The sequence below is a fragment of the Dipteris shenzhenensis genome, chromosome 25, assembly GCF_047967505.1.
Source record: "Dipteris shenzhenensis isolate YYH24624 ecotype China chromosome 25, Dip_SZ_1.0, whole genome shotgun sequence".
NCBI classification, from domain to species: domain Eukaryota; kingdom Viridiplantae; phylum Streptophyta; class Polypodiopsida; order Gleicheniales; family Dipteridaceae; genus Dipteris; species Dipteris shenzhenensis.
This window is the reverse complement of record NC_141620.1, coordinates 36,881,114-36,896,326: the sequence shown is the minus strand read 5'-3', so window position 1 is coordinate 36,896,326 and position 15,213 is coordinate 36,881,114. Positions and strand designations below refer to the sequence as shown.

Here is a 15,213-nt window from a genome sequence, read left to right as displayed (position 1 = left end):
TTATCAAAAGGTGAATTAAAATACCCCTCCTTTTGAATGCACGTGGTACATTAAAATTTTTGAGTTGAAACCCCCCAGAGTGGCTCTCCAATCCTACCCTACAAAATGCATGGGCTGCCATTTTTGTTTGGGCTTTAGAGTATAATATAAATATGTATATGTATATATACTATACTACTATATTATATGTATAATGTTGTAATATGTATCCTCTGCTTTAAATGCAGGGGAGGTGAGGTAGCCTAGCATCATCTCTCTCTCTCTCTCTCTCTCTCTCTCTCTCTCTCTCTCTCTCTCTATCCATCTGTTGGTCTAGAAAGCATAAATTTTCTACAAAAACTTCATGGTTTCTATAATTATATATGCTAAATTTAAAGATAAAATAAATAAACAAGGGAAATTTAAACCAATATAAAAGCCAATAAAACAAATCCCAAAAAGGCACAAGAGGAAGGGACGAGTAGATGCAACTGTGCACGATGTAGGAGTTAAGAGATGCGCAAGGAAGGAGACGACCCAACACGGCCAAAGACCCCCCAGAAACATAGCTGTACCCACCAATAATCACGGGAGAGCAAGATGCTCTTCTTTAAGAGAAGAGTTAAATAAAATACCGGTATTAAGTATCAAGGTTATCCATGTTTTCAACCAAATAATCAAGAACATTAAGTTATAAAATTACAAATGGAAAATTTATAAGAGTGGCAACCATTAAACAAGAGCCAATCTAATTATATGTGACCATTTTAAAGAGAGAAAATAAATAACCAAGGGAAATTTAATCCAATTGCAATTAAAGTAGGTTTCCAAGAAAAGCAAAAGTACTATTAGGGAAAATTTGAGTAAATCCTAGGGGGGGCAGAAATTTATTGTGGTATATAAGTGTGAGTGTAAAAGAAAATGACAAGGGGAGAGAGAGAGAGAGAGTATAGAAAAAGAGAGAGAGAGAGAGAGAGGGAGTATATAAAGAGAGAGAGAGAGAGAGAGAGTTAAGAGAGAGATAGGGATATAGAGAGAGAGAGAGAGTGTGTGTGTGTGTGAGTGAAATTTTATTGAGAAAAATGTGTGTGTGTGTGTGTGTGTGTGTTTCTCTCTCTCTCTCTCTCTCTCTCTCTCTCTCGGATGCAGATCTCGATGGGCAACTTGCAACCCAATGAAAAGCATGGCCAGCGCGCACACAAAGAGCTCCTGGAGGCAATGACGCATCTATTAAATGAGGGGAGGTAGTTGGGCAATGAGCCCGTGCGAACAAAAGGTGATGGGAATGGGACAAAGTGGGCAGTGTTTGTTGATGTAGAAGAGGCTAATAAAGAAATGAGGCTTTAGAGAAGACTCAAGAGACTCTTGAGAATATAAAGGAAACGAGGGGAGTGTGGGTGTAAAGAAAAAGTCAATGAGGAGGAAGCATGCATGGGAAACTAAATGCACGTGTTCGTCTTCTTCATATTTCTGTGTGTGTTGTTACACTTTGATCTCTGAGCTTAGAATTCTCTTCATCATTCTGAGTTGTATTATTTATCATTTCGTTGCCTCCTTCTTCTTCTTCTTCTTCGAGCTCTGGCTATGGCGACTCCCTCCAGCTCCCCCGGCACCGTCCTCGTCACAGGCTCCACTGGCCACCTCGGCTCCTGGCTCGTCATGCGCCTCCTCCAACGCGGCTACACCGTTCGTGCTGCCGTCCTCGACCCCGGTCCTCCTCCTCCTCCTCCTCCTCCTCCTTATCAATATCATCCCTGCATTCGCTCTGCTTACCTTCCCTCCTTGTTTTCTCACTCTCTCTCCCTCTCTTGGCAGACGACCTCACCGATGTCGCTCCCCTCCTCAACCTCCCTGGCTCTTCCGATCGCTTGCACCTCTTCAAAGCCGATCTCCGCACCGAAGGTTCCTTTGATGACGCTGCCCGTGGCTGCGATGGCGTCTTCCACCTCGCTTGCCCTACAAATTTTATGTCGGACGACCCTCAGGCTAGTCCCCAAGCTTCCCATCCACCTGCAAATGGATTTATCTTTCGAGGGAGAAACTATATTGCGTACGTCGTTGCTGTTCCTACGCGGGCATTCGAGTGACTTCTCGTAGAGCTGGCTTTGGACAGAGAGAATGCATTGATCCAGCAGTCCAGGGATCACTGAACGTGCTTAAATCTTGCTCGAAATCTCCTTCGATTAAGCGAGTGGTGCATGCGTCCTCCGCTGCGGCTACTCGATTCTCAGGAGAAGAGGTGCCGAATCGTGTCTTCGACGAGTCCTGCTGGACTGATGTGGATTTCTGCCTCAAAAGCAAGTTTCCTGGTTGGGTAATCTTTCCATTGATCCCTTTTTTCTTCGGAGTTGATTGAATAGCCCCTCAACTTCTGTAAGTTGGCATATTCCTTCGAGTAAGAAAATGCAGTGATCGATGGTTGTTTTGATCAACATTGGCTATGCCGTTGTGCTCGGGCGCAGCCATATTTCGTGGGCAAAACGCTAGGAGAGAAGGCTGCCATTGAGTATGCGCAGCAAAACAATCTCGATTTAGTGACCATCATTCCGGTGCTTGTGACCGGTCCATTCCTATTGTCACGGATTCCCAACAGTGTAAGAGATGCTCTTGCGTTGATCACAGGTGAAGTTCCTAATTGAAGCCTCTTCATCTCTAGTTTGTGTTCCGTAAACTGAACTTTCTGGCTTTTCAGAAACTAATGCCAAGAGTTTTAGCAACTGCAGGGGAGTTGTTCAAGCTGCCCTTCCTCCAACGAATGTCTTACGTCCACACAGACGATGTGGTCAGCGCCTTCATTTTCTTGTATGAGAATCCAGCGGCTCAAGGGCGCCATATCTGCTCTGCAGTAGATGCCTCTATCGATGAAATTGTGGAACTTATTTCTTCTCGCTTCCCGGAGTTCAAAATCCCAACAGAGTAGGCTCTCGCATTGCACCTTGTCACCATCTGATTGACTTGCAAATATTTTTCCCCTCCACATGACTCAATCCGAGTTTATGTTATGTGTTTCAGTCTGTCGTACCTTGGGGAGACGATGATTCACTATTACGACTCCTCCAAGCTCAAAAGCCTGGGCTTCCAGTTCAAATACGGCCTGGAAGACATGTTTAACGATACTATCAAATGCTGCAAAGAGAAAGGGCTGCTGTGATAGTTACGGCAACAGAACATGTGCGTTCCACATTTGCGGCAGTTTCTTGTCAATTCTCTTCCGGCGCTACGCTACTTCTAGGCCCTCAGGAAACCTCAACAATGCAGTCAAATCTCCTTACTCCAATGTTCACATATGTTTTTTCGGGAACCAAAGTCATAGATGATTTATTTTTAAAAAAAGAGGGTCTAAATTTGGTCCCTCGGTCCCTAAAAAACTTTTAATTATACTTTCTCCCCCTTGGAGGTACATTAGCGAATTAACCTATTGTAACACAGAATTATTTTTTCTCCTATAATGAATTTTCCTTGGCTCTCTCCTCCCGCTTCCTCCCCCTCACCACTTCCTCCTCTCGTCTCTACCTCCTCCTCTCTTTCCCTCCTCCGCTTCCTCCTCCTCTCTCCCTCCTCCTCAACTCCCATTTGCTAACTCCCTCATGCCCCCTTCTTAAGACTCCCTCCCTGTTCCCACTACTCTCCCTTCCCCCTGCCTTTCGGCTCAACCCCTCCTCCCTCCCCCTTCATCCCCTTCTTCCTCCTTGTCTTGGGAGGGCCTCACATCCCCCCTACCGGCACTCCATCACCCCCCTTTTGTTGTACAACGCTTTCGAGAGGCAGTTCACTGAAGCATCTCGAAGCCTGTGGAATTTCTCCGGTGTTATATGGCGCAATTTGCAGAGCTTCAAGGCCTTAGGTTAATTGTGCCTTCGCAAATTTCCCAAGACTGAACGTAATTGTATACCTCCCTCACATCAAATTAATCAATGAAATAGTTTTCTACTAGTTTGTTTAATAGCAAGGTCTCAATTTTGGGTCTAAAGAGGGTCTCAAATTTAGGTCAAAGTTTTCTTTAAAAACAAGGTCTCAATATTGGGTCAAAGGTTTCTTTCAAAACAAGTTGGCAAACCCACTATATGACCTTATTTAATGAATGTAGAGTATTTGAGCTACCCCTTAAATTCATAGAGAGACTAATACTTACTCATTAACCACCTTTTTAAGTAGGCAAGTTGGACCAAAGCTATGAACAAAAGAGGGCCTTCTACCCTAGTTTCCATATAACCTTCTTAGCAAGGTTGCATGACATGGGCTTTGCCCATTTATTAAGGAATGCCTCTCCCCATTTAATACACATTCTCTTGATTTAATCATAGAATTTTGGACTTTAGGTAAGATATATTCTAGTCTTATAATGGTTTTTATAGACCTTCTCACTCCTTCACTAATCATCTCTAGTTTCCAACTACTCTCCTCCCCCTTTCACTTATGCCCAAATTGTTAAAACAACCTTTGCTCAATGGCATCGAGCACAACAAAATGTCCATCCATGTAGATGAAGATGTCTTTTAAAAAATCTCTTCCATTGCATGTCTGTCCTCCCTTATTGAGATTATAGCAGAAGTGTCACCTTGTTTATAAGGCATTACAAGTTCCACAGCCGTCTTGGAGTTTGGAAAAATGACACTTGTACTCCCCCAACCTACTTTCATACGTCTAAATTGATTACGAACCCCAAGCTCAACCTTAATTCAGCTACCTATTGCCTTTTCTCATCGCCAAACTTTTATTACATTAACTCACTGACTTCAAGATTATTTCCGTTCATATTTGGCTCCATTGGAGCATACCACCAAGAAAAAATGGGACCCTCTTCAAACCATGTGACAACTTTCTTGCAATGGAAGCAAGGAAGAACAAGTTATACTTCTCAAAAATCTCTCTCCATTGTGGCTCTCTCCTCCCTTATCGAGACTACAAGGGAATTGTTGCCTTGTTTCTAAAGTAATCTTGGAGTTTGTCAAAATGACATTCATCCTTCCACAACCTAGTCTCATGCACTTGAATTGATTTCAAACACCAAGATTAATCGTAATTCGATTACCTATTGCCTTTTCTCATTGATGCATTATGTCACTAGCTTCAAGATCCTTTTCATGCATCTTTTGCTCCATTAAAATCATACCACCAACAAAAGTGGGACTCTCTCTGTGGACAAGGAAAATATTTCATCAACAATGTGAGGAATGAATAAGTGTTACTGCCTAGCTAGTGTATCTAAATTTATGTAAGCATATGACATGGGTTCAACATACAAGACTTCTAATCCAATAAATTGACAAGAAAAATGCAAGGAAGTATCAAGTGTTAGTGCTAGGAGGTGTATCTAAGATTATGTAACGATATGTCATGGGTTCAACATATGGGGCTTTCTAATCCATAAGTTCATAAAACTTTGCATATAAAAGTAGGTTTTTGAATTACAAAATCATGAAATGCAAATTTTTATGAAGGGACTACAGTAAAGACCCTTCCATACACGTTTGATTTATGGGATGCATGAATAAACGTATAGTGCACATCATCATCACCTTTTTGGGCACTTTGTTGACTATTGCCACAACCATCCACAAATCCTGAGAAAGTCCAAAAATAAAGTACTCGTTTACATTCAGCCGTTGATTAGCTGGTATGTGCCATTGTAGCAGAGTTCGAAATTGAGAGCCACATAGTCTTCCACCTCTTGATCTCCTTGCTTCAGCACGGCATGGTATGCATGTGAATGCAAATCGTTTGCCAATCATGGTATTCAAATGGTTTGACTCCCACTTTTTTAGTAAAGTTTGGATGCCCCACCCTCTTATATTTCCCGAGAGGAGATCAATCATATCATATAGTTGGCCAACAATCTATGTCATAGACTTGGGGGGAACCAAGAGTGCCATACCAAGCTCCATGTCAATCATGATCACTTCTTTAGAGTATCCATGGATGGAGTGGTTGAGACCCCATACTATAGGGCTAACAAGTCTCACATGCACTAAGGATTTCCATTGATAACTCTACGAGTCTTGTCCCACTACCTAAGGATTGTGACAAGGAGATCTCCAGGCACACCTAGAGAGCAATCGATGTGCAAGCTTTAGACATTCAAGGAGGTGGAGGAAAGGGAGCATATTCTATATGAATGCCCAATCTACTATGAGATTTGTGGATGATATCAAGTTCCTTTGTAGGAGGGACACAGATTCAAACCACTTTCTCAATTGATCCATTTTCATGATCATGTCTGCATCAGTCTCTACTTGATTGAGATGTGACAACATAGAGAGATTCTATTGAGACAAATCACAAAACATCAAGTGATAGTGACATGAGAGACAAAGCTAGACCAAACACAATAGCATGTGAAATACTTCTATAAGCTTGAGTCAACAGTTCACATCACAGTCAAGTGAAGGAAGAGCTAGTTGATCTGAGAACAGAGTGGACTATTGGGAAGAGGAGACCAGTAGTAGTGGAGTCGAAGCCACAGAGTCCACACACAGTGTCGAGACAAACTAAAGCATGCACAATAGTGTCCAATCTACTACTCTAACCACCCAAGCCGAGATATCATTCTTGAAATGGCCCATCGAATATAGAGATCATGGAGGCCATGCCTCCCACCACAATGAGATGCAAATATGAGATATCCTCATCCTATCAAAGGACTACCGGACCACCATGATTATAGTTGATCATGTGTCCTATTTTCTCTTAGGATTTTGGAGTTTTGAGTTTCTTACTTGGCAAGGGATGTAGCGAGCTCAGAGTTTCAAGTTTCTTACTTAACAAGGGACCTAGCAAGCCAATGGTCTCTCTCTCTCTCTCTCTCTCTCTCTCTCTCTCTCTCTCTCCCCCCCCCCCTCTCCCTCTCCCTCTCCCTCTCATAAGATGTTGCAACTACCCCTTGCTCATTTGTCATTTGCATGCATTACGAGGGAATTGGGGTCTCAAGAGGGCCTCATAAGGAATGGATTAAGAAATGGATTAGTCTTAATGAAAGGGCCAAGGTAGGTCCCAAAAAGTCCTAACCCCCCCTCACGTAGGTGGGTTAAGCCCAAAAGCAACCCCACCTCTTATAGCTCTTCTCCAGCTCTTACACAACTCTTGCTCCTAGGTGGGAACCAAAAAATTCAAAATTCAAAATTGAAATTTTGAATTCCCTCCCTGCTTCTCTCTCCTCCCTCCCTCTCCTCCCTTCCCCTCCCTCACTCCCCTCACTCCCTCCCTCCCTCCTCCCCTCCCCCTCCCCCTCCTCACTCCCTCCTCCCCCTTCCTCCTCCTCCCCCTCCCTCCCTCCCTCCTCCATGCCTGCTCCTCCTGCCCTCCCCCTCCCTCCCTCCTCCATGCTTGCTCCTCCTCCCCTCCCCCTCCCTCCTCCTGCACCACTGCTCCTCCTCCCCCCTCCCACCTACTCCTCCCTCCTCCCTCCCTCCTCCTCCACGCCTACTCCTCCTCACCCTCCACACTTGCTAGTCTGCCCCCCTTTCCTCGTCTTCAACTATTGGTCCTCCCTCCCCCATTCCTCCTCCTCCTCACCCTCCCTCTTCCTGTGTGCTACTCCTTCAAGACTGCATCTCCACACCTTCTCCTTCTCTACACTCCTTTAGTCATGGCACCATTCGAGGACGTCTCCAACAAGTACCAAGTTCACTTAGAGTTGGAGGTTGAATATGCAAGCACATGTAGTCTAGGATTGAGGGGAGCTTCTAAAATCCACAGTCTTCATTCACAAGGAAAGAAGCATCTCGACCTTTGGGTAGAAGGATCCTTGTATCCTTTAGATCCCGCCAAACCAAAAGAGCCCTCCTTTCCATACAATGCATGAGCTAATTCAGTTTGTTGGAAATGGACATGCGGGGCTACTTGGTTATTGCAATCGGTTAAACAATGCTCAGTCAATGGCTATGCAAGCAAGTGAGATGCATAGAGCCCAAGCAGAGATGCTAGCACATTTAAGAAATAGCACCATTGTTGCAATGCATAACTCTATGCAAGATCTTCAAAGGAAGAACCAAGATCTTCATGATAAAGCCAAAGCATTGGACTTGGAGCGACATAAATTAGAAGAGTCACTCTACAAGCTATTTGAGTCCAAAAAAGTCTTGGAAAGATCTATATACAATCAAGTCCGATCAGTTGTAGAGAAGGAACGAGAGAAGGCAGAAGGATGAGTGCAAAAGATGAAAGAAACACCTTTGGGATTGAAGGAGAGGAAAAGAAAGTACTTACATGACATGGATGCATTGGCACCCATTGGGGGTGCTAGAAAGAGGAGAGTCCGGGTGACAAGGTTGGTTGTCAAATGTTCCAATGAAATTACACTCTTTTGTGCTACACTGTTTGTGACTAAGTTTTTATTGTGTTCTTCTTTAGGAACTTCATGGAAGATGTGATGGGAAGAACGGACAAGGATGATATTGACTATTCATATGCTCTAGCTAGTTTATTGAAGTCAAGCGATGTCATTGGGATACCTTAGGAGACCAAGACACAAGCACCTACGTGGGCAAGCTGCTGAAGAGGTGATGAAGGACTTCAAGGATATTGTGGATGCAAAGGAGATCCTTGCAACTTGTGATACTGCCAGTGTAAGTCGTGAAGCTTACACATCTATTTTCAAAATTTTCAAGTCTGCTATTTTGGGAAAGTATAAGAAGTCTACAGTTTCCCTACCCACACCTTGGTCTATGAGATGTGCATGGCGAGAAACAAACCAATGTGCAAGAGAAATGCTTGGAGGGTACCATTGCGTAAGGGGCACAATGACTTGGAAGAGTAAAAAGAAATATGGCTTGCAAACCTTTGAGATGGATGCTTTCAAGAATGTCTACTTAGATGTTGAGATACTGCAACAAGCAATGGTCAAAATCTATGGCATGAGAGAAGATGGTAAGAGGAAATCCATTATAGCATTGCACTTTACTTAGTTCATTTCCTATATCATGTTTATCCTAACGATTTCTCTCTTTGGTTGTACAGATTGCAATGGAAAGCTCATATTTGTCATCAAAATGGATGAAGCTCAATTGGTGAAAGAACACAAGTTAGAGTTAGCGTCTTCATTATGAATAAAGCCTTAGCCTTTGGGGAACGAAGAAGTAGTGGGTTCTAGATAGAACAGGAATCCCATCGATGATCCAAAGACAAGAGGAAGGGCAAACATTGACAATCGATGGCCATGGAACCTTTCTAATTGAATGGCATCTTACTGGTGATTTGAAAACCCTCAAGTGCTTGCATGGTTGTACAGGGGCAAATGCAATGAACACATGCCTTTATTGTAGGTGTTTGAAACGTAATCAAAAGGCTAGCTTACAATGGGAGAATGGCGTTCTATCTTGTAGCCAAACACAAGCTCCCAATCATGACAAGAAGGATCCAAAGTGGGATCCCATCTTGCCCATCCCACTTGAGAGAGTACACATATGTACTTTACACGTAGAACTGCGTGTACTTGATAAGCTATTGGATTTGCATCTTGTTTATGCTTGGAATTTAATTCGGCAAGAAGTATCCACATGGTGCATTGCAGAAGCTGAGAAGTTGTTGTCAAAGATGGGATTCCATGGAGGACATGTCAAACTTAAGGAGGATAAGAAAATGTCTGGGGCAACACAGAATCTTCCTACAAAAGTGTCCACGGGTGGAGGGAAGGCAAGGAGATTCCTATCGAACCACAATCTCGACAAAGACAAACAAACATTGTCTCAAAGTAGTTTGGGTTGGGAATACTGGAAAGCATTGTGTGACTGCACGACCAATAAGGCTTTCATCCTCAAGTAGCAACTTTGAGAGCTAAAGTACGGACAAAGGTAGATGCATTGATAAAATTGCTTCGCCAGGTTCAAATCGATGAGATGTATTATGAAAGGTTCAGGATGGCTATGAAAGAGTTTATGCAATTAATGGTGAAAGCATGGGGGGCGTCGCACATTACACATTACATGGTAATCTTGGCACCATCATAATATTTAGCACTTGCTTTATAAACAATTTTTATTTTTGTTGAAATCATTCTCATCATGTTTGTAGCATATTCTCTATGCACATGGACCATGGTTTGTACAAAATTGGGGCCCTTTCTCCATTTGGAATACACAAGGCATGGAGAAGTCGCACTATAGAGCCAAGGCAGCCTACTTCAAGAACTCAAGGCATGGTGGTGGTGTCACTCGCAGCAATGCATTGCATGAGATGTTCGACTGGTTTTTTAGATGTTTACTAGGAAGGGCTTTGAAGTCTGAAAAGGCAAAGGCATCAGAACTTGCAAAAGGAGTTCAAATTGTATCAAAGAATAGAAGGCATAGTGCTTGGAAAGCATCCACAGGGAGTCAAGGAGTCACACGTTGGTTGCAAGCTAGAGTGAGAGAAGGGAGCAGATGGGTCCAACCACCAATAGAAGCTATGGTGTAATTGTATACAAATATGAAATAAATATATTGCTTATTTTGACCACAATTTGTGTACTCTCTTTAAAATCTTGCTTATTTTGACCACAATTTTTGTACTCACACAACGTTGGGGAAAGTGGGGACATTGTGAAGGAGGGGGGAGAGAAGGGAGGGGCACGAGGTGGGGCAAGGGGAGGGATAGAGTGGTAGCAAGGGTGGGAGAAGGGGGGTATGGGGGGTATGGGGGAGGGCGACGGGTGTGGGCGGGGCATGTAGGGGGAGGGCAACGAGGGTAGGGGGGGTTGGAGGGGTTAGGGCGAGGGCAGGGGGCACGATGAAACCCTAAACATAATTAAAAGGGATGTCAAAACATGATGGGCCTATATAAAACGTAAAAAAAAACCCTAACTATCATTATTCAATGGCAAGAGTGAAGAACACTGCTAGACCCACGGGACGCCACCTCCACCCTTCCTCCTCTAGCTCCACCACCTCCATGGCATCTGCACACACAAACCTATCCGGGTCCGGTGGCACCTCCCCCAACTCTTGTGAGCCCTCCCCCAACTCTCGTGAAGTCTCCCGAGACTCTCGTGAGCCCTCCCCCAACTCTCGTGAGCCCTCCCCCAAGTCCCGTGAGCCCGCTTCCTAGTCTCGTGAGCCTTCTCCTCCTCCCAAGTCCCGTGAGCCCACTCCCCAGTCTCGTGAGCCCACTCCCAAGCCCCAAGAGCATGAGCCTTCCCCTCTGCCTTCCCCTCAGACCTCCCCTCAGCCTTCCCCTCAGCCTTAGCCTTCCCCTCAGCCTTAGCCTCAGCCTCAGCCTTCCCCTCAGCCTCAGCCTCAACGTGACCCTTAACCTCAGCCTCAGCCTTCCCCTCAGCCTTCCCCTCAACCTTGCCCTCAGCCTTACCCTCCCCATGAGAGCACTCCCTCGATCGAACAAAATGTATTCAATAACCTCTCGGACATAGAGAGGCTTCTTGAGGGCCAACAGACTGCTAGGAAGAGCACAATCTTCCCTCTCCCGGTGATACAGCCCATCGTAGAAATGATACTTGTGCCCATGAAGAGGATAAAGAAGACATCGAGGAAGCCCCATCTCAAAGAAGAACAAAGCTCAAGACGTCCAGCAGTGGAAGAAACTCAAGGCAGACAGGAGGCCATGGGATCGTGTTCGGGTACCTGCAAAGCCTCCACCAAGAGTCAGGAAGCCGTACAGAGCAAAGCCAGGAGCACAGGCCCTAAGGGAGATCAAGCAAATGCAGAAGACCAGTGACAACCTAATCCCGCATGCTCCCTTCCAACGTGTGATATGGGAGATAGCACAGGGATACAAGGACGACGTGCAATTCAGCACAGGAGCTATGGGGGCACTCCAGGAGGCTGTGGAGCAAGTGACCAATGCTCACGCCAACTTGTGTGCCATCCACGCAAAGCGCATCACAGTCATGGACAACGACATGGCTCTTCTTGGCTAGTTCGAGTACATCAAGAATAGGGATCTTTGAATCCCCTAGTGGATTCCTAGATATAAATCTAGCCGCAACACTACTAACATCCTCTTCTCCTGCTGCCAAAGACATAGCCATTGCCATCAATGCCCTACCATGAATGTTTGATCCAAAGGCATTGATAGCAGCCAGGCGGTGTACCAAAATGACTTTGTTGGCATTCTGAGTAATGTTGGAGTATCCGATAGCGCACAACAATGCCTTGCACTTTAGCAGCTCCGAAGGACCTCGAGGAGAAAATTTGCTATGAAAGACCACGATATGCTCTGCGACTTTGCCAAGGTAATGGGCAAAAGAATGATTTCACCCAAATGCACTACGAACATTACCCCGTCAAGATGAGAATTCATCAAGCTCAAACGTGTCCTGCAACAATTCAACAAACATTAGAAGACCGACAAAACAAATTATATTGAAAGAACATCAAAATAAAAAATATTGTTCGAACTTACCACTACAGCGTCGTCAGCTTCTATCCCTTCCTCAATTGCCATGTTGATGGAACGAGGTGCTCTGTGATGTTCCATTTGGGAGGTGGATGATTTCTCCTGACCTGTGTTGGAGATGGAAGCTTCTACATGACATGTCTGCATCCCTCATTTAAACCAGCATCGTCAAGAGAAAGTCTTCCATTGCCTGGTCTTCAGTACTTGAAACCCCAGGATCTTTGGCACTTGTGTCAACATCGAACCCCGATAGGACTCTCAATGCCTCATCCTCTCGTGGTCCAAAAAGAACCTCTATGTCATGGAGGAATACGTATTCTTCATCGATGATGAGGGGAGACAAGGACCATTATTCTGAGTCTAGGTCAGTGATCTCCGATGTAGATTCTTGCTGTATTGGGGGCTCTTGAAGTAGGCTCAATGCTTGAGCTGCTTCCATCTCCTCTATTGGATTGTCAAGACTCTCTTCCATGTACATGTCCGAGTCTAGTCTACGGACGATTAGGTCAGCAGTTCTACTAGAGGGGATGCTAGACGATGAGGCTTCTTCCTCTAAATTTCCTTCTTGGAGAAGAAAAATGAATGTCATCTCCCATGAAAGAAATTTGGTGCCTATATTTCCTGTGATCCCTGCATCTAGGATGTCTTGAACTTCGACTATCCTAAACCCTTCGTCTGTAAGGTTGTCACAAAAGCAGGCGAAGCGCTTTACAAACTTGGGTTCCTCTACGAATAAATACTTTATGTAATCTATGGGAACCCATCTCTTTGAAGAGTGGTCAAGTGTATAAGCAAAATTTGAGAAATTATCTTGCATGTAAAGGATGAGATATGAGAAGCAAAAATGTGCAGAGACATAAACCAAGATAACCTTGCCCATTTGGATCCAAATGTAAAATTCATGGCCATGCCCACATCCTTTACAATCTTGTCCTTATACGATTGCAACGTCCTCGAGTCCACATTGCTGCAATCCATGTCTTGAAGTTGTGGTGGTGCAATGGTTTGCAGACGGCCATAGCTTGATGATGTCATTGGAGTGATGTATGTTGCATTATACCAATACACATTCTTCATTCGCAAGGAGGCCAACTTCTCCTCGGCATGCATTTGCTTACCTAAATCCTCATGAATCGCAATGAACTTGCCTATGAATGATTCAATTGGTTCCCACTCCTCGAAGTTCGAGGGAAAAACATCTGCCACCATGAATAAGAGCTCTTAGAAACCAAACAAAAAATTTCCAAATGGACTCATTAACTTACAGGTGAAAAAGGTACATAGATAGAAAGGCTCACAGTGTGATGGTATCCTAGATTGATTGAATGATGGAGGAAGCCGCATATCTTTTCCCATGTAAACATATTGCACTTTTATGAGCCATCCTTTCTTTCCAAACTTGAACTTCAAGATGCGCTCCTTCCACTCATGCAAGATGTCACCTCTCTTGCACTTGGGAAGCTTATGTGGACCTTTGGCCGATCCTTTCATCACTATCCAGTCATTTAAGGTGTAGGTGCAAGGGATCCACTCATCCAATGCATTTCTGGTGTTGTGGAAGACACAAGAGGTCACAGCATTGCGTGGTCTTATAGCTTTGCTCCTCACCATGCTTGTAGAGGTTACAATAGCAAGAATGGGATAGGGCAATGCAGCTCCAATAGAGGCAGAGGGAGGAGATGGACAAAGCAGCAGCAACAGAGGCACAAGAGAGGGAGAAGGAGAGGGATAGAGCAACTCCAACAGAGGCACAAAAGAGGGAGAAGGAGAGGAACAAAGCAACAGCAACAGAGGCACAAGAGAGGGACAGAGCAGCTCCAACAGAGGCACAGGAGAGGGAGACGGGGGAGAGAGAGAGAGAGAGAGAGAGGAGCTACAGCAAGCAGGCTAGAGCAAGAGGGAGTAGAGAAAGAGGGGGAAGAGGGAAAATGCATGGGATTTGGTTCAAATGGAGTGATTTGGCAAGCTGGACCAGAACAGTGGGGGGCAAAGGCTCTAGAAAGAGGGAGGGGGAAAGCAAAATTCGCAAGAAGGGACCTACCATCCCATTGAAGGTAGTTTTGGGCTCATGTGGGGGAGGTGCACTTGATAGGAGGATCAAACATGGGTTAAGAGGGGGGGGGACGGTTTGGGTGGTCCCTAGTGTAAGGGGAGCAACCAATAGGGGCTCTCTGTAGGCCTGCCCACTCTCCACCTCAACATACCATTGCCCCACACCTTCTAGCACTCTCATTGGTACACCTCAAATCACTCTCTAATCCCTTAAAATTAAGAAATACTAATTAGAGGCCCTTTTGAGACCCCAATTCTCCCCTAATGTCTTAAACCTAGAATTCACTACTTAACAAAATATTTTTCGTTATTCTCATCTTTAAGCCATTGTGTCATCAAGGTAGCATGGCAACCCTTTAGTGGGATTGCATAGCATTATATTTGGCAGTGTGAGAAAATATATGCAAATCTTTCAATTACAAGGCTAATTTTTAAAAAAATGCATGAAATTTTTAGTTAAGGACCTTGAACCTTACAAATTTTGACTTTGCAAGAGTACAACCATGACTCTCGGGATTTACTAAGACCCTCTAAATATCTTGTCATATTGAATGAACCTTTGATATAGACTTTGACTTAACACTGCCACTATAACCTCCATAATCTTGCATATTAATATCCTTGGATCCACCAAGATACGATTCAACCACTTACATCAACGCCAAAAAGTAGACCAAACCAATATTGTGTTGTGACCACCTCTCAAAGTTGCACATGTTTTGTCCTATAACACTAGTTTGGTAGCATAACAAGACACACAAAGTGTCCTTTTGAGGTTTTGGCAAAAAAATCACAACTTGTTGTAGATGTGTGTTTTGGTGATTTTCTCTCTTGAGCTTAAGGTAGACTCATTGGACT

At 44.4% G+C, this 15,213-nt stretch overlaps 1 protein-coding gene across 1 annotated transcript; it reads left to right on the top strand.

The window, feature by feature from the left end:
- The first annotated feature begins 1,423 nt into the window (after nucleotides 1-1,423).
- Nucleotides 1,424-3,445, top strand: LOC147885834 (putative anthocyanidin reductase). The gene is made up of 6 exons (XM_087396604.1): nucleotides 1,424-1,690; nucleotides 1,795-1,964; nucleotides 2,093-2,293; nucleotides 2,442-2,601; nucleotides 2,703-2,895; nucleotides 2,992-3,445. Exons 1-6 carry the CDS (start codon nucleotides 1,564-1,566, stop codon nucleotides 3,128-3,130), a joined length of 990 nt encoding a protein of 329 aa, XP_087252730.1. The 5' UTR covers nucleotides 1,424-1,563; the 3' UTR covers nucleotides 3,131-3,445.
- Nucleotides 3,446-15,213: the final 11,768 nt, after the last annotated feature.

Bases quoted from the DNA above. Each gene is read 5' to 3' on its own strand.
- LOC147885834 (XM_087396604.1), top strand. From the start codon at position 1,564: ATGGCGACTCCCTCCAGCTCCCCCGGCACCGTCCTCGTCACAGGCTCC. The intron at 2,602-2,702 runs GTGAAGTTCCTA...TAGCAACTGCAG, and splicing joins TGCTCTTGCGTTGATCACAG to GGGAGTTGTTCAAGCTGCCC. The intron at 2,896-2,991 runs GTAGGCTCTCGC...TATGTGTTTCAG, and splicing joins GAGTTCAAAATCCCAACAGA to TCTGTCGTACCTTGGGGAGA.